Below are 27,597 nucleotides of genomic sequence, written 5' to 3' on the forward strand. Positions count from 1 at the left end.
CGGTTATAAATTCAGAGTTGAAAAGCTCACCTTGGGGTGGTTCAGGTGATAATCATCACCCTGAAATTTATAGAGTGATGGAAGGGCTGTTTATGTAACATTAAACAATGCAGATCAGCAAACTAAGCTATATCGTGTGTCTAATGGATACGTTTGGGCATAGTGAAGTTTTATTTGTTTGAGCTTTAATATGTCAAGAGTGCAATTGCTATAGCTTTTTACAATGTATAATTTAGCATATTGTGCTAAATACAGAATAGCGGGCAACAGATAATTCAGGTGACATTATCTTCCAGATGGGCAGCCTTACCAACTTTAGTAGGAGAAGTATCTTACTAAAGATTGGTCGATCTTGTTTTTGTGCCGTGGGGAAATAATCATTTTTTTTATATTGACATCTATATGCAAGATACAAATTTCCCCAAGCCAAGCTTTTGCTCTGATCACTGGTAGTACTGTCTAGAGTGATCTAAATATACCTCCACTTTTATTAAGTCCTAGTAGAAAGTAGCAAGAGACAACAGGATCTGTATTTTATAAGTTCCAATAAGAAAATACATTTGAGAAAGACTAGGGAACGACTTCCTCACAAATCTTCAGTCTAGTCTTGTAGCCCTGTGTCACAGGGAACATTTTTGGTTCATAATTCAAATTGGTTGGAGTAGAATATATTTCAGAGTGACTAAAGGAATAGGGAACCAAGCCATCATTATATGCAGCAGGCCATCGCAGGAGTCAAATCCGCCCTCTGCTTGAGCCTGCATATCTTGCTTCCAGAGTGGAGCCAGGTGGGAAGGCGAGAGGGACACCCAGCAAGTGGTTCACTTTCCTGGAGAATCAGACTTGGAGAAAACGATGTCAAAGATTTCCTTATAATGTTCAACAAAATGTACTTCAAGTCCTTCTGTGATGAATTCAGCAAGATCACAGTAATCTTTTTTGTTTTCTAATGGGAAAATGATGCAGGAGACGCCAGCTCTCTTGGCCTAGGTTAAAAAAAAGGGAGAAGAAATGTTGAGGAAGAAGCTTCTTCCCCCTGACCAGGTTTCCGCCCTCCCAGGGTCAGGCCCTGTGCTTGTACTCAACCCTGAGACCAGATAATAAAAGGCCTTATTAAGGAGAAGATACTCCGGACTATGAAAGTCACCTGGAAACAGTAAACGCTTCTTTATTGTAATCTACAAGGAGTACTGAATAGCTCCTAGCTACCGGCCACTATCAGATGGATCACAGATGATCAAGAGTAGCTTCTGAATAACCCAGTTCCCCAGTGGTCTATCCTTCCTTGAGCCTTTGATTGTAGATCATGACGCTCATAAAAAGTTTTTTTTTAACAAGTAAAATCCAAGTGAGCCAACTCGGCCCTTATAAATCACCTCTCAAAAGTGTATTCAAGAACTCTTAAAGCAATTTACCAATTGGTATTAAATGAGTTAATGTTCTAAAGCAGGGATCCCCAACCTTTTTGACGCCGCAGCCCGGTACCGGTATCAGCTGGGCGCCGCGACCCGACCCGGCATCAACTGGGCGCCGCCATCTTTTTGACGAAAAGATGGCGCCAGCTCTTCCGGTGAGCTTTTTCGGTAGAAATGGCTTTCTACCGGGAAAAGCTCACCGAGCGCTGGCGCCGCCATCTTTTTGATGAAAAAGTGCTTCCGGTGAGCATTCTACCGGAAAAGCTCACCGGAAGCACTTTTTTACCAAAAGATGGCGGCGCCAGCAACCAGCGGCCCGGTAAGACTTGTTCCGCGGACCGGTTCGGTCTGCAGACCGGCGGTTAGGGACCCTGTTCTAAAGTACACAGTAAAAGTCCTTGCTGGATCAGATAAGGGCTATGGCAATAATCTCATCCGCCAGCAGATGATACACAGTGGCTCACTAGAAATCTGATGCCTCCCTAAACAAGGATCCTAATCTTGCTCTGATCCAAATCTCTGGCAATAGAAGACCACCCATAACGGGAAGAGGGATGTAACAGATGGAAGAGATTTGTTCTTGTCCCATTTTATAGATTTACTATGGTTTGGAAACCTGAATGCCATATAATGATAAAGTGCAGGAATGGATACTGTATGTATGTAAACTTTAGGGCAGCGGAAGGACTGCGCGGTTTCCACTTACGGCAATGGTCTTCTCCTTGATGCCTCCGACAGGGAGAATCTTCCCAGTCAACGATACTTCCCCAGTCATGGCTACGTTTTGCCTCACAGGCCGATTTAATGCCAACGACAATAAGGCAGTTACAATTGTGCAGCCAGCACTGGGCCCATCTTTCGGGGTGGCACCCTGTGAATAGAAAGAAACAGACCAAGTCCTTGGTTGACTGAGGACAATAATCAGCTTTTTAACAGACATACGAACTCCAAAGGTAAGCCACACAGGCACACAATTGCCCCACATAAATGAAGAGCCGATTGCTAGCCCAAAAAGCTTGCATGGGGGCCAAACCGCCAAAGGAGCTGAGTGTGAATTTTTATTTTTTATTAGGGCAAAGACAACTCATTCCAAATCAGCACAGTATTAACTAGGATTGTAGAAATTAAAAGTCTAACTGGGGAGTAGCAAGGAAGTAACGATTTGCCAAGAGGTGCACTTTGAAAACTAAAATTGATTTACCTTTCATTTCATTGCATTTCAAATGTTTTTGGTGTGGTTTCATAGATAAGCGAAAGCAGCACAAACACCAATTACTTCCTCTCTCAAAAGATAAAATAATCTTTATAAACTTTCTAAGTTATCTTAACAGAATAACCAATTCAGATAAAAGATCTACGGACAATGTACATTAAAGAAGCCCAATTAAATAAAACAACAAAAAAGGTCTTATCTGCAAACTTCAACTGCAGTTTAGCCAATTTCTGATCTTCCCTTAGATCCTTCAATCTATCCTCCCTGACTCCATCCCATAAATCCTGCTCCAACTTCCCTGGATTCTAACTTGTTTTTTTCTCAGTTGTAATTTCTGAGTTTGTCCCCCTCACCCCCAACATGGTTAACTTGTCCTGTCTGCTTTTTCTATCCTATTGTTTCTTTGTACTTTTCCTCAAAGTGTTTTTAACGTGATTATCAGATTATAGTTTGTTGAAAAGTGAACTATTAATCTGCACCACAAAGGTTTTTCATGTTCCAGGTTAATAATTATTAGCAATGTGTTTATAAAGTTCATTTGACAGAAATACACATTCTTTTTACTCATATTTATAAAGCATTGATCCACGGACCAAATTAAATTGGTTACACCCTAAAAACTGCTATAAAGCAACAGAACAACAACACCTATTACTTTATTTGTTATCCTGTTTTCTCTTATGTTTTCTGCCTGGTTCTCAAGACTATTTCTCCCCAAAATATTTATTATTAATTGGGAGACCAATGGAGGAGAGGGCAGTTTGGCAGGAATGGATGATTATAGAAAGTAAATAAAGCTGTTACCTTTGTTCAGAATAGTTATGCATTCTGTGATCAAATCAAAACTTGAAGAGAGAGTAAGCAAACTTTCTTATTATACCTAATTATTTTGGAACAGACTTGTGAAATCCAAAGTGTCATCGTGCTCCTAAAGCACACGAACTCTTAAAGGAAAGCGACCTCTACTGGTAGGCAGATGAATAACAGTTATGTAAAATGGGAGGAAATGGGAAGGCTTATGCAAATTTCAAACCAATCAGAATCAGCATAGTCATATAGGCCTTCAAAAAAATGCATATGGATGAAATTTTTATGACATATTTTATAACAGATGGCTACTTTCTTGGACAGTGAACATAAGAATATTCATATAATAAGTCTGATAAAATTACAAACAATATCTACTAAATGCTCAGCAGCTTGAATTTGCTCACAGTTACTACAATGTTGCTTTGAAAAGATGGGCTTTTGCCTTGGCCCCCATCCCTTTATCGCTTCTCGGCCTTTTGGCTAAGATCAAGTGTAGTATCTGTTCTTATCAGTTTAATATCTGATATGTTCTCTATTTGAGAACTAAATATTAAATGGATTTTTGGATTTGGGAGATGGGCTAAGAGCTTGCTCTATCCACTCCAAGCATCAACCTGGTATTGCAGTACTTCCAGGAATGGTGCACCTCCCCTTGAGGGGGAGGAATTTCACTGTTTGAAAAATAAATCCTAATTGTGTAGTTGTTGAAACTGGAGCCATCCAATGGTAGAAGGATGTGTTTATGGGTCTGGATGTGGATGTACCCTGCTGATAGAGCAAGAATGTAAGCAGTCCTTCCAGCATCAACACAGCTGACTATAAGCAGTGCAAGATTCTGAAGTTTGCCTTTCACATGCTGTCAACCCATTGCACTCAATTCACTCAGGCATGTATTAAGCTACCCTGTGTAATCCTCCCATCCCTATTCATACTGGTAGTTTCTTGTTTCCTTTTGTGGAATTCTATGAAAAACAGGTTTTATAAAATATTATTAACTCTCTGAAGTCCCCACCATTCTTATTTTGAGAAGATTCCAGGAATCCTATAGAGATTTCAGGGAATCTTATTTCCCAAAAGCCTCCCCACCCCCAAAGCTCCATCTTCTAAATACATCTCTGGGATAGGAAGAACAGCAAGCAAGACTTCCCTGGGTTATGCAAACGGTTTGTGAGGTGTAAAGGCATCTGGAATCACCTCAAATATACTACATTTTTCACACTATAAGATACACTCTCCCCCATCCAAAAAAGTGGGTGGAAATGTCTGCATCTTATAGAGTGCATGTTGCTAAAGCCCCACTCACCTGCCAGCCCACCCTTTGGCCATTTTCAGCCTCTGCGGGGCCCATTTTCGGCCCCCACATGCCCCCTTTTCAGCCTCCACGCGTCCTGTTTTTGGTCTGTTCCAGGTGGCGAGAGGATGCCACCAATTGCCACTGCCTATCTCTGCTGATCCCCGCCACCAAATGGCATGTAGCAATCCCTGTCGCCTGGAAGGGCCAAAAACGGGATGCACGGAGGCCAAAAATGGGGCACATGGAGGCTGAACATGGGACGTGTGGAGGCAGAACACTGGATGCGCAAAGGCAGCGATAGGCGCTGGCGATCCCCGCAGCCTGGAACACCTGATCAGCAATATTCCAGGAGGCCGATCCAACTGCCAATCAGCTGCTTGTGTTAAATCAGGCTGCGATTAATGTGCTGAAGCTGATTAGGCTGTTAGCTGTTAACCAGATGAATACAGGATGGATGCTGGGAGGCAGGGGGAGGTTTTTTTTCTTGTTTTGACTCCTCTAAAGCTAATGTGCATCTTATAGTGCAAAAAATATGGGTATATTAATATCTTGCAAATCTTTTTGGCCCCTCTTACAAATATTCTCAAGGCAGATCTCTCTAGTAAAGCACTAAGCCCAGTACTTTACATAAGAGGAATTCTGTCACACAAAAGTAACATCCTTGCCGGAATCCATGAAAAGTGTATCCTTTAGTAAGATATAGAGGGAAACTGATGGTTTGAAGCAAGTCTAGTTCCCTGTGTTCCAACAGGATAGTAAGAAAAGTTGCAATAACAATTTCTCAGCTTCCAAGGAGCCTAAGGGGGAAATGTCCAAAGGGGATTTTTAAGATTGGAGTTCCGTAAGTGTAAATGAACAAAACGTACGGACTTCATTACTGAGAAAAGCATAAGGAAATGCGTTAGGACCTGAAGACAAGGCAAGTTCCTTGCCCATTTTAATACAAACTTATTGCTATGAAACTTCAGAATCTATTCAGGAAACAGGTGCATCCCAAGCTCATAAGAGAAAATCTAGAAACAAAATAGGCATAAGCATGATTAAAAGAGAACAAGTTTGGTGTGACTGAAACTAGCTTTAGGCAAAAAACAACAACAACAACCCGCTAGTCCTAGTCCACCTGCTCTGTTCTAGGAAAGAGGGCAACAAACAACTTGCTCAGTATCAACAAACCCTGATTGTCGGGCAGTTGGGAATGGAGTTGAGCACTATCGGGGCCAACCATAAATTCCATTTCACTATGAAATGCACGTCATTCCAAATAGAGAACAGAATAGGAAGACTGTGACATGTTGAGTACCTCTGGCACATGTACATGGATGTGGGAAGTCATCAAGAAGTCATTGGTGGGCATCTTTTCCATCAGAAAAGCCCGAGAAAACGTGTAGGCAATTTTGGCACTCTCCTTCATTACATCTCCCAGTTGACCTGTCATTTCAAGAGTCCCATCCTTGCTTTCCTTGTCTTTGGGACGCCGGAGAGAGGTCTCTATGAACAAGGTTGAGCCACCTGAGGAGAAAAGCCAAACCAAGCATGAAATCCCTTCTGGACTCAACTCTACCGCCTAGTAAGCAAATTGTCCTTGGGTATAATTTCAATTCACTAGCTTCATCTTTTGTCTTGCAACCAAAGCAAATGAAAACTTGATTTATAATCTGCTCCCCATTAGAGCATGATGTCACAAATCAAAAGTAAGACATTGGAAAGAAGCAACTAATGGGTAATATTTGGGAAAGGGAAATATTTGGGAAATATTTGGGAAAGAAATATTTCTGGCCGTCTACCAGAAAGTTCTTCAAAAACAGGCCTCAATACAGCCTTCTTCTAGCTTCATGACTTAGGAGGCTATGAAATACATTCACCGTATTAAAGTACCATGAATCTATACAGGTATTGACTTATGACGGGTTGCTTAGCAACTATTCAAAATGACAACAGAGCCGAAAAAAATATATAAGGTAATCCTCGACTTAACAGTTCATTTAGTGACCATTTAAAGTTACAATGGCTTTGAAAAATGTGACTTATGACCGTTTTTCACACTAATGACCATTGCAGCATCCTCATGGTCACATGATCAAAATTCAGATGCTTGGCAAGTGGTTCATATTTATGATGGTTGCGGTATTCCAGGGTTATGTGATCCACTTTTGCGACCTTCTGACAAGCAAAGTCAATGGGGAAACCAGATTTATTTAGTAACCAGGTTACTAACTTAACAAATGTAATGATTCAGTTAAAAAACGGTAGTAAGAAAGGTTGTAAAGCAGGGCAAACTCACTCAAATGCTTCACTTAGCAACACAAATCCTGGGCTCAATTGTGGTCATAACTCAAGGACTACCTGTACTTACGAACCAGATTCGAAGTTCCATTGGGACCCACCTCCTATGGTCACATGGACACATTTTGGATGCTGGGTAACTGGCACGCATTTACAGTTGTTTGTGTCAGCCTGTGTGGTCACATAACTGTGATTTATGGTTTTTCCTGGAAACTAGCCTTTGCTTCTGGTTTCTGGCAATAAATGCCCCATTGCAAACGGCTTCACTTAATGACTGATGCAAATCAAGTCATAAAATTGGGTTGGTTACATGATGGCCCACTTAACAATTGTCATGATTTATGACCATAATTGCGGGCTCAACTGCCATTGTAAGCTGACAACTACCGTTCTACCCTTCAGAATCCCATCTCCTATCAAAGGGTCATGAGAGGCTAAATATCCACCCTGTTCTCCATAAAACCTGAGTTTCCTCAAAAGGTATCCAAACTTATGGCTGTGCACATTTTGTGTCAACCAATCCCATAATACTTGTTTCTTTCTTTCTTTCGCGCCTTGTCTGTTCTTGACTCATCGGAGGATTCCCGAGGGCTAACACCATGAAAAGAAAACGTTTCCTGCTTTCCCCACTTTCTGTATATGCTTGCTTTATATATGTCCATCATCCCTTATCCTGGCCTAAGTTGCCCTTCCTAGCCCTCCACCCCAATTGTCCCTCTTCAAATGAGACGCAGAAGAAATCAGCCTTCGATCAAGACTGGTGGCCCATGCTGAGATCGGAACCGTCCGATGGCCGCCTCACCCATTGCTGTCCAAGCGAGGCCCATCACCACCCCGGGAGGAGTCACGTCGTACATCCGTTCAACCGTGAAAATGGGCTTCCCAACAAAGTCCTGGAGGTTTTCGGGTGTTACGTCAACTTTCTCCTTTTCTCCACTGACAATTTTGTATGCGGATTTCCGAAGGACCTGAGAGTGTGTGGGGGGGAAAGAGGGAGGATGAACTCCATGAGAAAAAGACGCGCAGGTAACCTCAAATGCCTCTCTCTCTCAAAAGATACGATTGCCTCACCTTCTCTATTTGTTTCTGGAGGTTCCTCACGCCACTTTCCCTGCAGTACTGCTTAATGAGGACCGTCAGCACATCCTGCGTGATGCTGGCCTTGCTTTCATCCAGTCCACAGAGTACACGAGCTTGAGGAACCAAATATCTCTGGCAGGACAGAAGAAGAAGAAAGGCCTAAGGTATCTAATCCAAACTTTGGGAGGGGGGATTTAGGAGTTCATAATAGTAATAGCAATAGCACTTAAGACTCATATACTGCCCCCTAGTGCTTTACAGCACTCTCTGGGAGGTTTACAATGTCAGTCAGCACATTGCCCCCCGCCCCCCCCAAACTATCTGGGTCCTCTCAATTTACCGACCTCAGAAGGATGGAAGGCTGAGTCCACCTTGAGCCAGTGAGGATCAAACTCCCAGCAGTGGGGAGAGTTAGCCTGCAATACTGCACTTTAACCACTGAGCCACCAGGCCTCCTCTTACTCAAAGTGCAAGTTTCAGCAAGCCCACTCCAAACTAATTGATGGATCGTCCTTGTAGCGGTCCATTTTTATGTAGAAATATCTCCCTGATGATGTTTGGATATTCTTACTACCGATAATACAGAATAGAGCAAAATGTCCACGGATATTCTCCATGATTGCAATTGACAAGACTGTAACTAAGTTTCCACTGCCCTGGTATAAATCAGGACTCACCCATGCCAAATTTGAACTGAACAGAAAGAGATGCAGCAGATAAAAACGAAAACCAAGCTGGTCATTACCTCTGCTATTGCCAGTTTCTCTTGGGCGACGTATCCTGAAATATTGATCATCTCCATTCTGTCTCGCAGGGGCTCTGGGATCGTTTCTGTCACATTGGCTGTGCAAATGAAAAGCACCTGGGTGGAAAGGAAAGAAGAGCAAGCCAATAAGATCAGTGTCTGGGGGAAAAGTCTTCTGGTTCAGGGCAAAAGTCTTTCTGGTCAAGTCCCAAAGAGGCAACTGGACTTTCTGGTTTTTCTTTGAGGACGTTTCGCTTCTCATCCAAGAAGCTTCTTCAGCTCTGATGGAATAGTGGAGAATGAAAGGATTTCTTCAAGGAATATAAATCCTTCCATTCCCCACCATCCAGCCAGAGCTGAAGAAGCTTCTTGAAGGAGAAGCGAAACGTCTTCAAAGAAAAACCAGAAAGTCCGGATGCCGCTTGAAAAAGCACCTTTGGGACAACCGTGACCTGGATGACTGAGAATCGTCACAGACTTTCTGGTCCTGGGTTTTAGGCATTACATAGCTAATAAAAAGGCTCTGCAAATAAGCAGAGCTGGAATTGGAAGACTGGAATTGGGTCTTACTGGCCAATTTGCTCAGTTGTTCAATTTCAATCACAATTCTTCAAGTAACATACATAAAAAGTATAAAAACTAAAGTAAGGAGATAGTAAAGTGAACATAGACAGGTCCTTCCTGAAACTTTGAAATCCACAATGAGACGTCTGCAAGGGAACAAGCCAGCTCAGAGAGCACTGAGGACCCCACCTTTCAGCCCTGAGCTACAAATATTCTCCTTTATTGGTACTAACCAGAGGTGGGATTCAGCAGGTTCTGACCAGTTCTGGAGAACCGGTAGCGGAAATTTTGAGTAGTTTGGAGAACCAGCAAATCCCACTTCTGACTGGCCCCGCCCACATCTATTCTCTGCCTCCCGAGTCCCAGCTGATTGGCTGGATCTTCTTTTGTTGCTCTGCACAGGAGAACAGAGCTGGAAAGCAGGTTAGTGGGGTGGAGAATGGAGGGAATGGGGATTTTACAGTATCCTTCCCCTGCCATGCCCACCAAACCACGCCCACAGAACCGGTAGTAAAAACTGTTTGAATCCCAGCACTGGCATTTAACTCTTCTTTCCCACAGGCTGGGAAATCCAATGGAGGAGGGGAGGGAACCCATACCTTGGAGAGATCCACGGGCACATCCAGGTAGTGATCCAGGAAGTTGGCATTCTGTTCTGGGTCCAGCAGCTCGAGGAGAGCGGAAGAAGGGTCTCCTTGATAGCCTCGCCCTATTTTATCCACCTGCATCGCAGAAAGATTAAGTCCGTTGCTGTCACCCACCAGAACAAACAAACAAACCAAAAAACAAAAGGAGCCAAATAACTTGCAAAGCTGCACTTTGAAAACTGCCAGGAAGGAGGCTCCCCTGCCCTCACCTCATCAATCAGGATCAAAGGGTTTTCCGTCTTAGTCTTCTTCAGGCACTGAATGATTTTCCCGGGCATGGCTCCCACGTATGTCCGCCTGTGTGGAAAGAGCTGCAGTCAAATGACCAATACAGGCATTGCAGACCCAGTAAAATACTTGCTTGTTTTTTTAAGTGCCCTCTTGAGAGTCCTTGGGTGAGTATTAGCAATGGCAATAGCCCTTAGATCAGAGGTCTCCAAACTTGGCAACTTTAAGACTTGTGGACTTCAACTCCCAGAATTCTCCAGCCAGCATAGCATAGCTGGCTGGAGAATTCTGGGAGTTGTAGTCCACAAGTCTTAATGTCATGCCCTTGTTGGAGTCCGACTCTGAGGGGGAGATTGAGCAGCTGACAGGTAGTGGGAGTGTGGATCTGGTGGCTGTGGAAGAAATGGGGGAAGGGCACAGTCCAGCTGGGCATTCAGAGGAAGACCCAGGGCCATCCCCTCTTCATCCTAGGGCACGCAGGGAGAAACGGAGAAGGGAGCAACGAGGCTTACGAGAGAGGAAAGGGCCCTGATCCCCTTCATGGGCTGCAGCTGGGAAGACTGTTTTAAAGGGCAAACCGCGCATGGCAAAGTTGTTGGAAGCAAAGCGTGCATTATCTTTGTCGAGGCTTATCTGGGTTTTAGCGTCCTCCCAACTGTGGGTACTGCGTTATCTTTTGGTAGTCTGCAATTTATCATCCTGGCCTGTCATGTTAATTACTTCAGCGTGGTTTGTATTGGCTTTTTTATTTCTAATTATCTTTACTTTGGGTTCAGACTGCATTTCTTCCCTTCGTAGACTGTTTTTGGAAGAGTTTGATCTCCAGCCGAGGATAAGTGGACATTGGGGGCCAAGTTGGAGGCATTAAAGGGAATTTATCTACTTTGGTGACTATTATTTTTGTGCCATGCCCTGGGTCATCACATTAAAGTTGCCAAGTTTGGGGACCCCTGCCTTAGACTTATATACCACTCCATAGAGCTTTACAGCCCTCTCAGAGTTTACAGAGTCAGCCTATTTCCCCCCCCCACAACAATCTGGGTCCACATTTTACCAACCTCGGAAGGATGGAAGGCCGAGCCAACCTTGAGCCCCATTAGGATTGAACTCCAGACTGTGGGCAGAGTCAGCCTGCAATACAGCATTCTAACCACTGCGCTACCAGGGCTCCTATTACAGTATCAGCTCTTCAAGTGTGAAATATACTGGTAGGACAGAGCGTTTGGCAACAGCTAGACTTTACTCCCCTGCAAAGCTGGCTGAGGAACTTGCCACCATTTTGATTTTGAAAAGACCAAAAGTTCTGATTTTTGTTTGCCCGGAAAAAGATTAAAGAGCTATATGGACAGTCAAAAGTCTCAATTTACACAATCAGATACATGCAAGACCACGTAGGTGCAGGTAGTCCTCGACTTACAACCACAACTGAGCCCAAAATTTCTGTTGTTATGCAAGACATTTGTTAAGTGAGTTTTACCCCATTTTACAACCTTCCTTGCCAGAGTTTGTTAATTTAATCACTGCAGTTGATAAGTTAGGAGCCTGGTTGTTAAGTGAATCCGGCTTCCCCATTTCTGTCTTTGCTTGTCAGAAGGTCACAAAAGGAGACCACATGATCTTGGGATACATCAACGGTCGTAAGTATGAATCAGTCGCTAAGCATCTTAATTTCGATCACATGACCACGGGGGATGCTGCCACGGTGGTAATGTGTAAAAAATGACCGTAAGTCACTTTTTTCAGTGGCTGTTGTAACTTTGAACAGTCACTAAATGAACTGCTGTAAGTCAAGAACTACTTGTATATATACAGGTAGTCCTCGACTTATGACCGTTTGAAGTTAACAAAGGGCCTCCCTGGGGGTACTTACAACCCAGATTCATCACGGAATCTGGGTTGAACACGGACATATAACCACACTTTGGACGGCCAGCAACTGGGCTGCATTTACAGCCATTTGCAGGGTCTTGCATCACGGGGCCTTCTACGATGCTCTGTCAAAAACAGGCATATATTTTCAGCAAAAATGTCTCAAAGGGAGCCACTGGTTTGCTTAACCCTGCTGCAAAAAAAGATGGTGGGTCAGCCAAGGTACAGCCATGAGTTACAACAGCGATGGGCGGGCTTCATTTATGTAGAGATTGTCAAGACATCCAGGCCATGGTTGTCCCAAAGGTTTTTTTTTTTTTTACAGGAGGCAACTGGACTTTCTTGTTTTTTCTTTGAAAACATTTCGCTTCTCATCCAAGATGAGTCTGAGGACACAGATAAACCTCCAAGTGCTTCAAGGACCCTCTAAAACAAGGGTCTCCAAACTTAGCAAGTTTAAGACTTGTGGACTTCAACTCCCAGAATTCCTGAGCTAACATGACTGGTTGAAGTCCACAAGTCTTAAAGCTGTCAAGTTTGAAGACCCCTGCTCTAAAAGGATGCAAATGACCAGCTGTCCGCAAGCAATATAAATCCTTCTATTCCCCACCACCCTGTTGAAGCTGAAGTAGCTTCTTGGATGAGAAGCGAAATGTCTTCAAAAGAAAAAAAACAACAAGAAAGTCCAGTTGCCTCCTGAAAAAGCACCTTTGAGTTGAGGACTACCTGTATTGTATTAGAATAATACAGATAATTCCAATGATTTGTAATTCCAGAAAAAATAGATGTGATTATGGACATGATGTTGCTAACTGTCTAAATTATGCAAAGTTTTCTCCATCTTAACTAGAGTCAACTCCTCCTTGCTTGCCATTCAGGTCACCAGGAGTATTTATATTATATAAATATTCATGCACAGGCTAGAAACACCTTTTCAGCCGGAGAAAGTAGGTGAGTGCCCGAGGCGTGGTGCAAAAAAATCCAATGGGGCATCTATGACAGTGTGATCAAAGCTATTTTTTTAAATGTGCATGGCAAAGCTTCAATTGTTGCACAAATGTGCTCTTGACTTTTTTTGACCATGGCCTGCAGATAGCTCTGCACACCAGGAAGCCGAGCTACTATGACCAGAAAGAGATGGATTTGTTAGTCATTCCCACTCCCCCCACAGCATTACAGCTCTAGTACTGTCCACCCTGAAGCTGTCCTGGGCAAACCCATCTTGGAGCTTCAGTGCTGCTACCCTGGAGCGAGGGAGAGGGAGTAGAGATATCTGGTCTTGTGTAGTCAAAATAAAACACTTTCTCAAGACTTTCTCTTGGGAACTAAGGACATTCTCACACCTGGCCGAGAGGAGGGGTGATGTCACCAGACCAGTGGACACTGCAGTGTTTGGGTCATGTGACTGACTGTTTGGGGTTGAGGGAAACACTTTTACTTTTAATTAGGTGAAAATCAAGGGGCCCTTCAGAGTTGGTTTTCACCAGATATGTGCCAGTTTGATATCTATATATATATAAAACCAAAGTACCACTCAGACATCATCACAAAATCTCCAGAATCGTAAAGCCTACAAACTTGAAATTTGGCACGTATGTTCCTCTTGGCTTCTAGGTGCTCACTAAGAAAGGATTTGTCGAAATGACCATCAGAGCATTAGTATTTCCTATATTATTATTCACACGCTCTGATGCTAAGGAGTTCTACTCCCCCTCCCCACCTGAAAAGAAATCTGTTCCAAATGCAAAACAGAAGCACAGGAGTTTCCGTTTCCGGTTTAGTTTCAGAGCAGCAAGCAGCTTTAGTATAGAACAATTGAGCTAAGCCATGCCCAGGCTCCTTGCTGTCTCCTTCTTGCTCACACAGCAAATACTGCTTCAGTTTCCAAACAGCCCCCAACTATCCCCAACACACTGACAGGACGCTAGCCAGATGAATACTGATGGATGCTGGTAGGCAGAGGCACAATTTTCCCCCCTTATTTTCCTCCCCAAAAACTGAGCCCGATCACATAGTTTCATAGCAAAGCACAGATATAGAGTAGTTTCCAATAAAGCTTTTCTTTGAGGACTTCACCTGCCTCGGAATTTTTGCTTGCGATGGAATTTATTACTTGAAACCCTGACAAGTACTTTGGACAAGCCCAGCCAAGGAAGCCCGAGATGCACACACCTGTGGCCCTTGATTTCTGCCACATCCGTCATGCCGCCCACGCTGAAGCGGAAGTACTCCCTGTTCAAGGCACGAGCAATAGAGCGGGCAATGCTGGTCTTCCCAACCCCTGGAGGGCCATAGAAGCAGAGGATCTTGCCTTGCGTGGATCCTCTCAGCTGGCTGACAGCAATGAATTCCTGGGTCACACAAGCAAAAGGAACAGACCTGTGATTGATACAAGGGCTGCTTGCCCGGCTTTGCCTAGGAGAGGCTGGAAAGACAACAACCCAGGGCCTTTCTTTTTTAATCTGCTGGAGTCACGGAAAGGCCTGGAGGAGGAGTAAAAGCAGGGCAAGCAACCTGTGTTTGTTACGAGCCTTATGCTGATTCTCTCCACCAGACGCTGCATTCTTCTCCAGTTTTACACCCTTATGATATACTTCAGGGCTGTCACGGGTTGTGTTTGACCTCGGGGTGGTGGGGGTCAGGGTAGATGTGGCTGGGGTAGGCGCGGCCAGCTCAACGTCACTCGTATCAGGGGTACCTATGGTGGCCAAGTGCTAAGGCAGCACTTCCCTCAGACCCTCCCTCACTCTCATTATAATCTTCCTTCCTTCCTTCCTTCCTTCCCTCCCTCCCTCCCTTCCTTCCCTTTTCATTCTTTATTCTTCCCTCCCCTCTTTCCTTCTTTTTCCTTCCTTGCTCTCTTCCCATCTTTTTCTTTCTCTTTCCCCTTTTCCTTTCTCCTTTCCTGTCCCTTCTTGCATGCTCAAATGCAAAAGGGGAAACATTTGTTTTTCTAGCCCTCTGCCAGCCAGCGCTACCCCACCCACCCCCGGGGACCCCTGTTTTTGGCCGGGATGGCCTCCTGCAACCCTCTGCCAGCGGAAACAGAGCTTGTGGAGGGCTGGAGGCCGTCGTGGCTGAAAATGGGGGCCAGGAGGGCTGCACGCGGCCCTCACGAGCTCCATTTTCACTGGCAGAGGCACTGTGGGTCGGTCCTTTGCTGTTTCCCTGGCAGAGGCACTGTGGGACAGATCTAAGCATTTCGCGGGCCGGTGCAGCCTGCGGACCTTGAGTATGATACCCCTGATATACTTTAATCTGCCTTTCCAAGGAATGGGGATAGAAGAGGCTCAAGAGTTCTACTTGCTCAAGTAGCTCTCTAAAAAGTCTAGCATCGTTGACCTAAATTGATGGGAGCAATATATTAAACCAACAGAACAGGTCCCAAGCCCTTACCAGCACTCTTTTCTTCACATCCTCCATGCCATAATGATCCTCTTCCAAAACCTCTTGGGCTCTGGCCAATTCCAGATTCTCTTCACTGCACTTGCCCCAGGGGATGGACGTTAGCCAGTCCAAGTAGTTGCGGGTGACACTGGCAGAAACGAAAAGAGCATCACCATCAAAAGACCACAGGAGAAAAGCTTGCCCAAACCATGCGTTCTTCATGATGTCCCTCAACTCCCTCTTAGACTTACTTACATGGAAATAAATCGAATATAGGTTGTTCTTGAGTTATGACAGTAGAAGAGCCTGCCCATCATGGTCGTAACTTGTGACGGTTATAAAGCAACGTTTTTTTTTTACGGCTGTTGTTATGCTAAGCGTATTTATCTGGGTGAGGAGGGGTGCTGAAGGCGGCATTTGAAGGTGATCTTCTGGGCTTAAGAGGTAGGCCGTGTATAACTGTAGCTACAGGTAGTCCTCAACCAGTTCCTTAGCAAACCTCCGAAGTTCCAACAGACCTATCTGGGGAATACCTAACAACCTGGATTCAAACTTCTGACACCTGCACGATCCTCCATGATCAAGGGACTGCACTTCAGGTGCTCAGCAACTAGACTATATTTATGGCCATCTGTGACCATGTTTTTTAAGGACAGTTTTGATCAAAACCCAGCATTCACTTCCCGTTTTCGGCAAAACCACACTCATAGCAAACCACTGGTTTGCTTAGCCACCAGGGATTCACTTCATGACCACAGTGTTTTGCTTAACAACCATGATGGGCAGGCTCCATTATGGTCATAACTCAAGCACTGCTTAAATATTATGAAATAAGTGTGATGAATAACAGTGTGGACTTTCTAGTACTCCTTTTGTATCACAGTAACAATGCTATATTTGGGGATGTAACCACTGTATGATGGGCTGTTAGATTTGTGTGTGTGTGTGTGTGTGTGCGTGTGCATGCACACACACGTATACACAAGCAGTGTTTGAGTTATAACCGTAACGAAGCCTGCCCATCATGGTTTTTTACATACACATGTAAATAAAACTCCTAACAGACCATCGTGCTATGGTTAAATTTCCAACTCTATAGCACTGTTAGCGTGATACAAAAGGAGTACTAGAAAGTCCACACCGTTGTCCATCACACTTATTTCCCAATCCTTAGGAAGAGACAAAGAAGCTGCAGCTGCATGAGCCAAAGTCTCAACTTACTTGAATTCTGAGGAGTGATTATCTAAAAGGCCCAATTTGTTCAGCTCCTCATCTATCACGTCCATGACGTGTTTTGGGACCACCAGCCCTTTCAGGCGTTCTCGGAACTTCTCCTCAATGGCGTCTTTGTCTTCCTTTTCCAGGCCCAGCTCTTTCTTGATGATCTTGAGCTGCTCTTGCAGGAGGTACTTGCGATGAGTTTGCTTGATCTTTTCTTCCACCTGAAGATGGAACAAAATTGACAGCTTTAGGACATCTTCAGGGCGAATGTCTGAGTCGTCACCATAATCTCAAGGTTCTCCTGCGGTTCTCAACTTGTAGGGCTTGGGAGACATTTTTTTTCCTCATTATCTTGCAATATTATAAAGTAGTCTTAATTGACAAAAAGAAAATCAGAGAGTTTGTGACAAATTTGTAAGGAAATGCGATAGGTCAACTTGGCAACTTTAAGACTTGTGGACTTCAACTCCCAGAATTCTCCAGCCGGCTATGTTGAAGTCCACAAGTCTCAAAGTTGCCAAGTTTGGAGACCTCTGATGTAGGTACTGCTGGCTTAACTTGAAACCAGGCGTAATGCTTGCAGCTGGTTAACTGAAGGAAATAATTGGCATTATGGATAAAGCACTGAGGCTGTGATGTAGGACAAAAGAGATTCTTAGCCTTTGTTTCTTCTGCAAGAATTACGGACCCCGTGCTTAACATCTACAATTAGAAGAACGCCCAGGGGAAAAGTTCCTCCATCTTCAGTCTCAGAAGAGTGCAGATCCTCTTCTCTGGAATCTACATACCGCTTGTCACAAATAAGTCATTTTTAGGTATGAATGTAGAAGTCATTTTAGATATGCTCAGCAACAGAATAAAGGATGGCCCACTTTGACTCAGCCAATAAATATGTCTGCCTATTTATTTGATATTTTTTTTAAAAAAATATCTATGTATCTATCTATGTATCTGTGTCTGTCTGTCTATTTGTAGGGGGAATGTGTTGGGGGACAAGAGGCCCACACAACCATGGGGCTGGCTGGCTGGCTGGCCTAACAATTGTTAGTACGTACTGTCATAATTCCCATACTTGAAATTCTTCAGCTTCTGGATTTTTTATACTTTTGATCATTTTAACATTTTTAATCCTGAATTATTGTGATTTATTGATGATATTGTATATCGCCCAGACCCCCTCTCCGAGAAAGATGGACAGTTAAGAAATACGAAGTATAAATAAATAAGCAAGCAAGCAACTCAAAGCAACAAATGTACCTAATCCTCCTTCCTCCTCCTATTTTCCCCACAATCACAATCATGTGAACTGGGCTGAACTGAGAGAGAGGGAGAGGGAGGCTAGTGCAAACTGACCATATGAGTAAAGGGTCAACATCTATATTGCTGGTATTCTGATATTCCAGAGGCCAATTCCAACAGCGGTTCAGAAGAACTATTAATCCCAAATGTTTAAGAACCACTGCAGCATAGACTATGGCAGTCCAGCTTCAAATCCACATTTGATCAGAAAATTATTTGGGTACTTTTGGGGCAGTTATTCTTAATTTGTTTAATTTGAAAATTAAATATCAATAACACTGTTTCTAGCCAAATCAGAGAGATCGCCTATTTTAGCCACAATCTGGAAGGAAAAGAAGCAAGCTGCACATAGTTTCGATCAAAACAAATTCACCCTTGTCCCAAACTTTCCTCGTCCAATGCTCACTAATTTCCATCTCACTACAGGGAAGGACAAGTTCTCGAAGAAGACAAGAGAAATCTCCTTTTTTCCTCCCGCCTCTTGTTAGGTCTCACCTCCCGCCCGAGTCGCTGCTGAAGTTTGCTCAGCTCGTACTCTTTCTTGAGGAGTGATAGTGCTTTGTAGAGGCGTTTTGGTATCTAGAAGAAAAAAAAACAAAAGCAACAAAACAGGTTCACCTCTGGGCCAAGCAGCGTGCTCTGGGCAGCTGTGCCACCTGAGCTGTCACCGTTTAAAGGACGGCAAATTATTCCCAGTTGCTGAGTCTCATCAAACTCAGCATAGGGTGGTGTGGCGGTCTCTTCTCCCTTACGTTTATTTCTTCTAGGACGTCCTGAAGCTCGTAGGATTCCGCTCCGGTCAACGCTGCGCCCATGTCACTCAAGTAGATGGGGTTGTCAACCACCCTTTGCCCTGCCTGCATCATCTGGAGCACAGATTCTCTGCAAGAAGCAGATTGAGGCGTATGTCAAAGGAAGGAGTCATCTAGCAGGACATTACAAAATGCTTTGCAGTGCATGCACCAAAAGGACGCCACGCAGATGATCAGAGCCTTTCCCACAATCCACCTTCCTTGCTTATCTCTGCATTCCTCTGAAACCACGCTTCGTATGTTCCATAGTTTCATTTGGTGGTTGAACAAAACGTACATATTTCCCCTCTCATTGTTGTGCAAGTAATAGTATGAATGTTTGGGGGGTGAAAACCGCTCCACAGGTAGCGCTCAACTTAAACCCACCACTGGGGCCACAATTTCCCTCGCTAAGCAAGGTGTTTCATGCCTGATAAGTAGTCCACGCCTAATTTTATGACTTTTCATGCCCTGGTTGTTAAGCAAATAACTGCAGTTGTTAAGTGATTCTTGCAGTCATTAAGCAAATCCAGCTTCTCCCATTGACTTTGCTTATCAGATACCGGCTGGAAAATTGGCAAACAGTGTTCACGTGACACCGGGACGTTGCAACCATTGTAAAATACATGTTAGTTGCCAAGTGCTCAAATTTTGATTATGTGACCACAAGGATGCCGCAATGGTCGTAAGTACAAGGACCCAGTCGTAAGTCACTTTTTTCAACGCTGTTGTAATTTTGAATGGTCGTTAAACGAATGCTTGCAAGTCAAGAATTACCTATACCATCATTTAAAGCGCCCTATATGTATTACAGGTGGTCCTCGACTTATGAAAGTTCATTTAGTGACTGTTCAAAGTTACAACGGCACTGAAAAATGTGACTTATGACCGTTTTTCACACTTACCACCATGGCAGCATCCTCCGTGGTCACCTGTATTTATGACAGCTGCAGCGTCCCGGGGCCAGTTGATCCCCATTTTGCAACTTTCTGGCAGGCAAAGTCAATGGCGAAGCCAGATTCACATAACCACCCGTTACTAACTTAACAACTGCAGTGATTCACTTAACACTGGGGGCAATAAAGGTAATAAAACATGGCAAAGTTTTACTTAACAAATGTCTCGCTTAGCAACAGATATTTTGAGGCTCAATTGTGGCCCTAAGTCAGGGAGTACTTGTATTATGATCAGCCTGCAGGTAATAGCTACCTACAAGGAAGAGGAAATGTCTCCGGTTTAAGGAACAGAAGAAGGTTTACCTGTTAGATCAGGAAGGATTCTACTTTAACTCAAAGTGCTGCTAAGTCCCACGTTGGGCATGCAGGGCACGGTTCCCTGATTTGAGTGGATTTCTTTGCTAGGCTATTTATATTTTGCTGTTATTTACAAACCCCAAATTACTAAGAGCAAACATGCCCACCAACCATCATCTACAACAGGGGTGTCAAACTCGATTTCATTGAGGGGCCGCATCAGGGTTGTATTTCACCTTGGAGAGCCAGGGGTGTGTTCATGGTAGGCGTCACACGGGACTCGTGTTGGGGGCACCTGTGGTGGCCAAGTGCTAAGGCAGGACTTCCCTGAGACCCTCCCTCCCTCTCATTATAATCCCATCCCTTTCCTTTCCTTTCCTTTCCTTTCCTTTCCTTTCCTTTCCCTTTCCCTTTCCTCTCCTCCCCTTCCTTTCCAGCCTCCTGAAGCCCTCTGCCAGAAAAAAAACAGAGCCCAGGGGAGAGCCACGCATAGCCCCCCTCCAGCTCCATTTTCGCTAGCAGAGGCACCATGGGCCCATCCTTTGCTGTCTCCAGGCCTCTGGGCCTTGAGTCTGACACCCCTGATCTACAAGCTACCTGGAGAAATGATTGCTTTATAAACTGAGGGACGGCCAACAGGTGTCCTGCCTCTGCTTGGCTCTAGGGAGGAGAGAAAGCATACCTGTAAAGTGGATTCAAGGCAATAATGTCCCGGATGGTCTTAACAATTTCTGCCGTCAGAGCCTGCAAACAAATGGTACAAACAGATGAATACTGGAAGGGAATCTCCAAGTATAAATCTGTATTTGCCCATCTCGCAGAGCTCCAGGCGTCTGCAAGAGACAATTGTGTGTGTCCTGTTTGGCTAAGGCAGGATTTATACATGCAGAAGAGGGTATCCTTTGCACTCTCAGCTAACAGGTTCAGGTGGTTTCCTTCCAGAAAGAAGTCCTGCTAGGTCCCCTCACTCACTTTGACCTCTTCAGAGACCTGGAAATCTTCATGGACCACATTCTCCACTTCCACCATGAGCACCTCGCCTGAAGACACCTGGAGAGGTTCCAGCACCACTTCAGCATCCTGGTGCTTTGTCTCTGGTTGCTCATCCACTTCTTGCTTGGAACGCCTTTGCCTCTGGCGGGGTTTCTTCTTGGCCTCAGTCTCAGGCTCCTCCAACTCCACTTCCATCCGCTTGTTGATGCGAATTCTGAAGCCCCAAAGAAGGAAAATACTGAATGGATTTGGTAAGAACAGGGAACCCATTGAATTTCCCCCCCACTCATTATCTAGGCTCGATACATAGTGTGGCATTTCTGTTTGCAATACTAACATGGTTTAAGGATTAGGGATGTGCTAAATGCGGTGGCTCAGTGGCTAAGATGCTGAGCTTGTCGATCAGAAAGATCGGCAGTTTGGCGGTTCAAATCAGCACTGTGTAATGGAGTGAGCTGTTACTTGTCCCGGCTTCTGCCAACCTAGCAGTTCAAAAGCATGTAAAAATGCAAGTAGAAAAATAGGAACCACTTTGGGGGGTAAGATAACAGCGTTCCGTGCGCCTTCGGCATTTAGTCATGCCGGCCACATGACCATGGAGACGTCTTCAGACAGCGCTTGGCTCTTCGGCTTTGAAACAGAGATGAGCACCGCCCCCTAGAGCCGGAAACGACAAGCACGTATGTGCGAGGGGAACCTTTACCTTTACTTTAAAGCAGGGGTGTCCAACCTTGGCCACTTTAAGCCTGGAGGACTTCAACTCCCAGAATTCCCCAGCCAGCTTTGCTGGCTGGGGAATTCTGGGAGTTGAAGTCCTCCAGGCTCAAAAGTGCTTTAAACCTTCTACAGATCCAAAGACAGATTCAAGTGACCATTTAAAAAGAAGGCCTGCCCCCATTCCAGAACAGATGCAAAGTTGCAGAGATTTTCTTTATCAAAATGACATCAACTCTCTACTGCTGAATGGCATTGTTTCCACATCCACCCACCAAGATATAGCAACTACACATAAATGAACAAGAAAGAAGATCCAAGAATTGTAGAGTGTATTTACCTCCGGTGTCCCATGACAATCATCCGTAATCTGTCACCCAGGTCCTGCATTTCATGGATCTGGACAAAAGTCCCCATCTGATAGATTTCATTTAGATTTTCCACCACATCTGATTCATTGCTGACAAAAAAAAAGTCAAAGGAATTACTGAAAGACATTTGTGTGAAGATAACTCAATTTCAGAAAACACAGTCTGTTTTAATATTAACTTTGGAGCAAAGGAATTTTTTTTTTACATTGTACTTTGACACATAACATTTTAATGCGATAGGAAAGAATTTCCGGTTTTAGATAGCATTCTCCGATTCACTAATGAATCTTTGAAAAATAAGTAATTACAGGAAATGGGAAATTCTTTGAAATTTGTCATCTTATTGTGATATCTAAATATACTATCCATAATCACCACACATTCATAGAACAAGGGACAATGTAGCTGATCTTTAGAGAAAACATGTAAGCTTGTTAAAAAATTACAACTTACCTGTCATCCTTCTTGAGAAATACACCTGCATATGGCTGGGCAAGACTTACTTTTCTCCTCAATAGGTCAACCAGTTTTTTGTTTTTTACCTACAAATTAAGATAGTCTTAATGAATGAGACATTCATTAACAGATGTCTTGATGCTGAACCCCAATGCACCAGCCTTCTACAATAGCCTTCAGAAATAAATTATAAACTGTATTTATCCATATGGTTATGCCCAACCTGGGATGCAGGGTGTACAACACGCTCTTTCCCTCCTTTCCATGGGTCTGTCCATTAATCAAGAATACCAATCTGGGTTCAAATATTTAGCAGTCTAAGCTCTTTACTCGGATGCCTCTATTGAAATCACCCCAAGGCACCACAAGATCTCTATCAATTTTGACCCAAAAATATTACACAAACTCCTCCAAGAGTTTGTTTTGCATACACTTCACATATGTGGCCCCAGAATATAAATATAAACATATCTCAATCGTATATTCTATTCATTCTCAGGCAGAGCCATCCTGCAAGTGTTGAAATTATACCCCTTTGGGTTCTTTAAGTTAGCTGTATACAGTATCACTTACTGTTTCACAGAGCTCTCGGCGACAGGGTCAGAAGAGAGAGAATGCCAGATAAAATGAGTACAAAACATAGGGTGTATCAACTGCTACTTTATGCTTGCTTTGTGCTTTATTGCGGTGACAGACTACCATGAACTGTGGGGAAACTGCTTGGGAAACTAGCTGCAGTTCCTCAAGACCTTGCCTCAAGGTCACCCAGCTATCAGGTCTGACATGGTGCCTCTTGGGACACCAAGTATTTTCTTTTTCCTTGTTTTGAACGCAACTCTTCTTTTTAAAACTTTTTTTAAAAATGTCCCCAATTATTTTCACACCTCAGCCCATCCCTGTCATTAGTTTTTAACCATATATCTCCATATATGCAGTGACTATCTTCTCCATCCTTCTCCGAGACATTCACAAGTATTCCTCCACATTCACAAGTATTCCTGACACAGTAGTCAGCTAAAATTGGTTCCTGCTTAGTATGTGATATCCTGGTATGTACCAAAGGAGCTTTTATTTTAAAGGCAATATTTCTAACCAGAAAGTCAGAAAGTTCAGCTGCCTTTAAAAGAAAAGCAGCTTTGGGACAACCATGACCTGGATGAATGAGAACCTCCCTAAACAAATCCTGCAAAATGTAAACGCATGGAGACAGTAGACAAAATAGATCAGGTGCCTTAAGACCTTTTGCCATAATTATGGCAAGCAAAAGCAAGCATCAATGCTTTTAATATAGCTTCTTTAATTATATACCTTTATAGCACAGAATTATCTTATGGAACTTAATGATGGCTATTAGGCCAAAATTCTTTTTCCATAAAAGTAAATTTGAGGTGACTACAATCTTTCTACATTTAGGAAAACTCAGGGCCTTCAAAGAAATTGGAAAACTAAAAACAGACATTTTCCAAGTTGTTGATAAGATCAAGGAAAAACCAAATATCAATGCTGGTGATAAATTCTAGTTTTAAAATGAATGGCTTCACTCAAATAAGATGATGAAATGTGCTGAAATCTGAAGCAACTGGCTAACCTGTTAGTCATATCCTTCAGCCCAGAAATAACTGAAAACCATAAAATTGTGTTTTGATTCTAACATTAAAATCTTATATATACTATAAGAATCTATTTTCAAATCTAAGTAAGCCTATTGTTACAATTGAGAAACATGATAGAAATAAATATATCCCGGACATAATTCTTTGAATTTGGAATTCTTTGTCCTTTCTAACATATCATTTTCACATGTTACTGCTAGTCAAAGTATTGCTGATGAGAAAAAGCTAAGAACAGTTGCCAATTGTGGTATAACCCTGAACATACTTGAAAACTTCTAAAATATTGGCAAGGCCACAGCTGTTGCTAGATTTGCACAGAAAGAAAACAAAATCAAGGTTTACAATCTGATTCAAGGACTGAACTGTCAAAAGAAATTTAGTACCGCTACATAACTGCAATTTATGAACTATCTCAAGCTAGAGCAATGGCTAAATTGACAGAGGAAATTAGATTAGATCCTTAGAATTTTTAAAGCCCTAAAACAAATTTAAATTGCAACACAAACATTAAACTAATCATTCTAAGAAATCTATTAAAACAAAACCTGTCAAAATATATCAAAATTATGGAATGGTTTTCAAAATCTTTTAACAGCAAGAAATTGAGTCAGACATTTGACAGAATAGTGCAAGAATCGTGTTTAAACTTTCTAAATGCAATCTTTTAAAAAAGGAATTAGTAACTCGCTTAATGAAAAATGAATATGCAGCAGTACCAAATTTACAAGGATTTGAATGGACATTGCAGTGGGGAAAGTTCTAACTTGCTAATTATATACCATAATTCAAAAATTAGCTCTCCTGCTTTAGTTACTTTTATACGAATGTGCTTTTTTCCAACTAAATCAAATTTCAGGTCAATCTAGCTCAGAAACCAAGAATTTTTTGTTTCTTTTCCTTCAGATGATTTAACATGGCTATCCTTGTTTTTCGTTTTATATCTGTCGGAAATCCTTTATCTCTGCAGGAGAAACAAAGTTTGCCTATTCCAATAACAGTACACAGAGAATGGCATCTGAGGCTTTCAGAATATAATACAGGGGTTGGCTACTCATGGCCTCAAAGTAATCTTTTTGTGACCCTTAGAACACCCTTTGACCATGGTTATTGATCAGAATAAATGGACAATAGTCTTCTGCCACCTTGGGGTGGAAAACTTAAAAAAAAACCAGCAAGGAATTTGTCTTGGTGCAAATGCTCTCAGTGTACATAAAAGAAAAGATACATTCGTCAAGAGTCAAGAATCATAAGGTACAACACTTAATGATAGTCATAGGGTACAACAAGCAATCAAAATCATACTAGGAAACAGTCAATATAAATTGTAAGGATACAAGCGACAAAGTTAAAATCATACCTGTAACAAGTGGGAGGGGATGGGTGATAAGGAGTGATGAGACGATTAATAGTTTTTAAGAAACCTCCCAAACTTACTCTACCCATTTTGCAACCCTCAGTTACTGAAAGCTTGTCCGCTTCAAATGTAAAACCTGTGCTAGATTACTGAGTTATATATTACTATGTGCTTAAAAGTATTGTTTCATACTAAACTAAGCCCACTGATTAACACATGCTAAAACAGACTGGTCATGGCAGCAGAGTGAAGTAGGAATGTTCCCATTCAAACATAGTGGTTTACTAGAAAGCAACAAATCCTTACAAGAGAGGCCCCTTACCTACTACTTTATTATTGTTGTTGTTATGCCTTTGAGTCAGTGTTGACTCCTGGTAACTGCCAAGACCAGTCCCTGCAGTTTTCTTGGCAAGGCTTTTCAGAAGTGGTTTGCCATTGTCTCCTTCTTAGAGTTAAGAGAGAATAACTAGCCCAGGGTCATCCAGCTGGTTTTGCACCTAAAGCTGGACTAGAACTCAGTTTCCAGTTTCTAGCCTGCTTTAAATCACTACATCAAACTGGTTCTCTTCCCACTAGTAGATCCTTCTACAATTTCAGATACATAAGAGCTAAATCTGAAAACTCTATTTGCTGAGAGCCATTATTTCACCCTCATTATTAATACTATTATTTCAACTATCTAATTATAAGTCACTCAAGGCAAGAAAACTAATTGCTAATATGTCTCTGTATATTATAACTCGCCTTATCGTGAGTCTGCTCACATGTGCATTTAGTTGGAACATAGGAACTCATTAAAGCAGTGGTGTCAAACTTGCAGTGCCATGTGACATAGCTCGACTTTTTCTCCCTTTGCTAAACCGGGTGTGGGCATAGTCAGTATGTGATGCATCTGGCCAGAGAGTATGGCAGCCCTGTGTTAGAGGGTCCTTCCTAGACTTATCTGTATATACAGATAGTCCTTGACTTACTACCATAATTGAGTCCAAAACCTGTTGCTAACCTATTTTGTTAACTGAGTTTTATGACTTTTCTTGCCACTGTTGTTAAGTGAATCACTGCAGTTCTTAAAGTTAGTAATATGGTTATTAAGTGAATTTGGCTTCCCCACTGACTCTGCCTGTCAGAAGGTTGCAAAAGTTGATAACACTGCAACCATCATGAATGCGAACAGTTGTCAAGCATCTGAATTCTGATCACCGGACCATGGGGATGCTGCACATCGTAAGTGTGAAAAATGGTCATAAATCACTTTTTTCACTGCCGTTGTAACTTCGGTCACTAAATAAAGTGTTGCAAGTTGAGGGCTACCTGTATCAGCCAGAGAAATGGGGTTTTTGTACAAAGCAAAGCAGAGACTCACCCCTGTTCTCCCCCCACCCCCACAAGCAATGAGCCCCTCCCCAGGGGAGAAAACGGCTTCTTCCTCTTCTCCTCCCCATTTCTCTTCATTATCTGAAAATATCATTGACGTGGATCACCTCGATTATCTTGATGAAGCGCGGGAAGACAGGGTTCCTGGAGATGGGGATAAGGGGCACGTGGGGGACGTGCTCAGGGACCATGAGCGGGGCCAGAGCTGTCACTACAGTTGGCCCGCCAGAGTCTGAGCCCGAGCTGTCGCCGGAGCCAGGAAGGCCTCCGTCGCCCTCAGAGCCCTCCAGGCTGTCTTCGCCGTTGCTGCTGCTGCTGCTGCTGCTGGAAGAACGTCCGCCCAAGAGAAAGAGCCGCTGCTGCTCCTCTGGTTGCGGCGCTCCCGAAGGCGCCCGGGCCACCCAACGTCCCGCCACGGAAGGCGCAGAAGGGAAAGGCCGCCTCAGCCCCGGCGAGGAGTAAACGCGACCCCGACATCGCCAGGTCCGACCGGAGAGTCGCAAAAAGAGCAGCGAGCGTGCCGCTCCAGCCGCCATCCTGCTGCTGCGCACCGATGACGCCATCATCATGGGACCGTCCTGTCTCCTGCACCAGCGAGGTTTCTTTTGCACATGGCAGGACGG

At 43.4% G+C, this 27,597-nt stretch overlaps 1 protein-coding gene and 1 non-coding gene across 2 annotated transcripts; one reads left to right on the forward strand and one right to left on the reverse strand.

The window, feature by feature from the left end:
• Nucleotides 1–521: 521 nt before the first annotated feature.
• On the reverse strand, nt 522–27,597 carry LONP1 (lon peptidase 1, mitochondrial). The gene is made up of 18 exons (XM_026670939.2): nt 27,082–27,597; nt 22,631–22,719; nt 22,147–22,266; nt 21,072–21,306; nt 20,782–20,843; nt 18,808–18,937; nt 18,551–18,634; nt 16,757–16,977; nt 15,545–15,683; nt 14,321–14,499; nt 10,261–10,348; nt 10,004–10,126; nt 8,841–8,957; nt 8,087–8,227; nt 7,818–7,983; nt 6,033–6,241; nt 2,122–2,286; nt 522–986 (listed from the first exon to the last, which is right to left on the reverse strand). The coding sequence occupies exons 1-18, from the start codon at nt 27,541–27,543 to the stop codon at nt 822–824; spliced, it is 2,895 nt and encodes a 964-aa protein (XP_026526724.2). The 5' UTR covers nt 27,544–27,597; the 3' UTR covers nt 522–821.
• Nucleotides 3,899–4,089, forward strand: LOC113414231 (U2 spliceosomal RNA). Its single transcript, XR_003371146.1, has one exon. It is a non-coding gene; the product is annotated as a U2 spliceosomal RNA (small nuclear RNA).

This window comes from Notechis scutatus, chromosome 1, assembly GCF_049901735.1.
Source record: "Notechis scutatus isolate UNSWTSFEM ecotype Mainland chromosome 1, rNotScu1.2, whole genome shotgun sequence".
Classification (NCBI taxonomy): Eukaryota; Metazoa; Chordata; class Lepidosauria; order Squamata; family Elapidae; genus Notechis; species Notechis scutatus.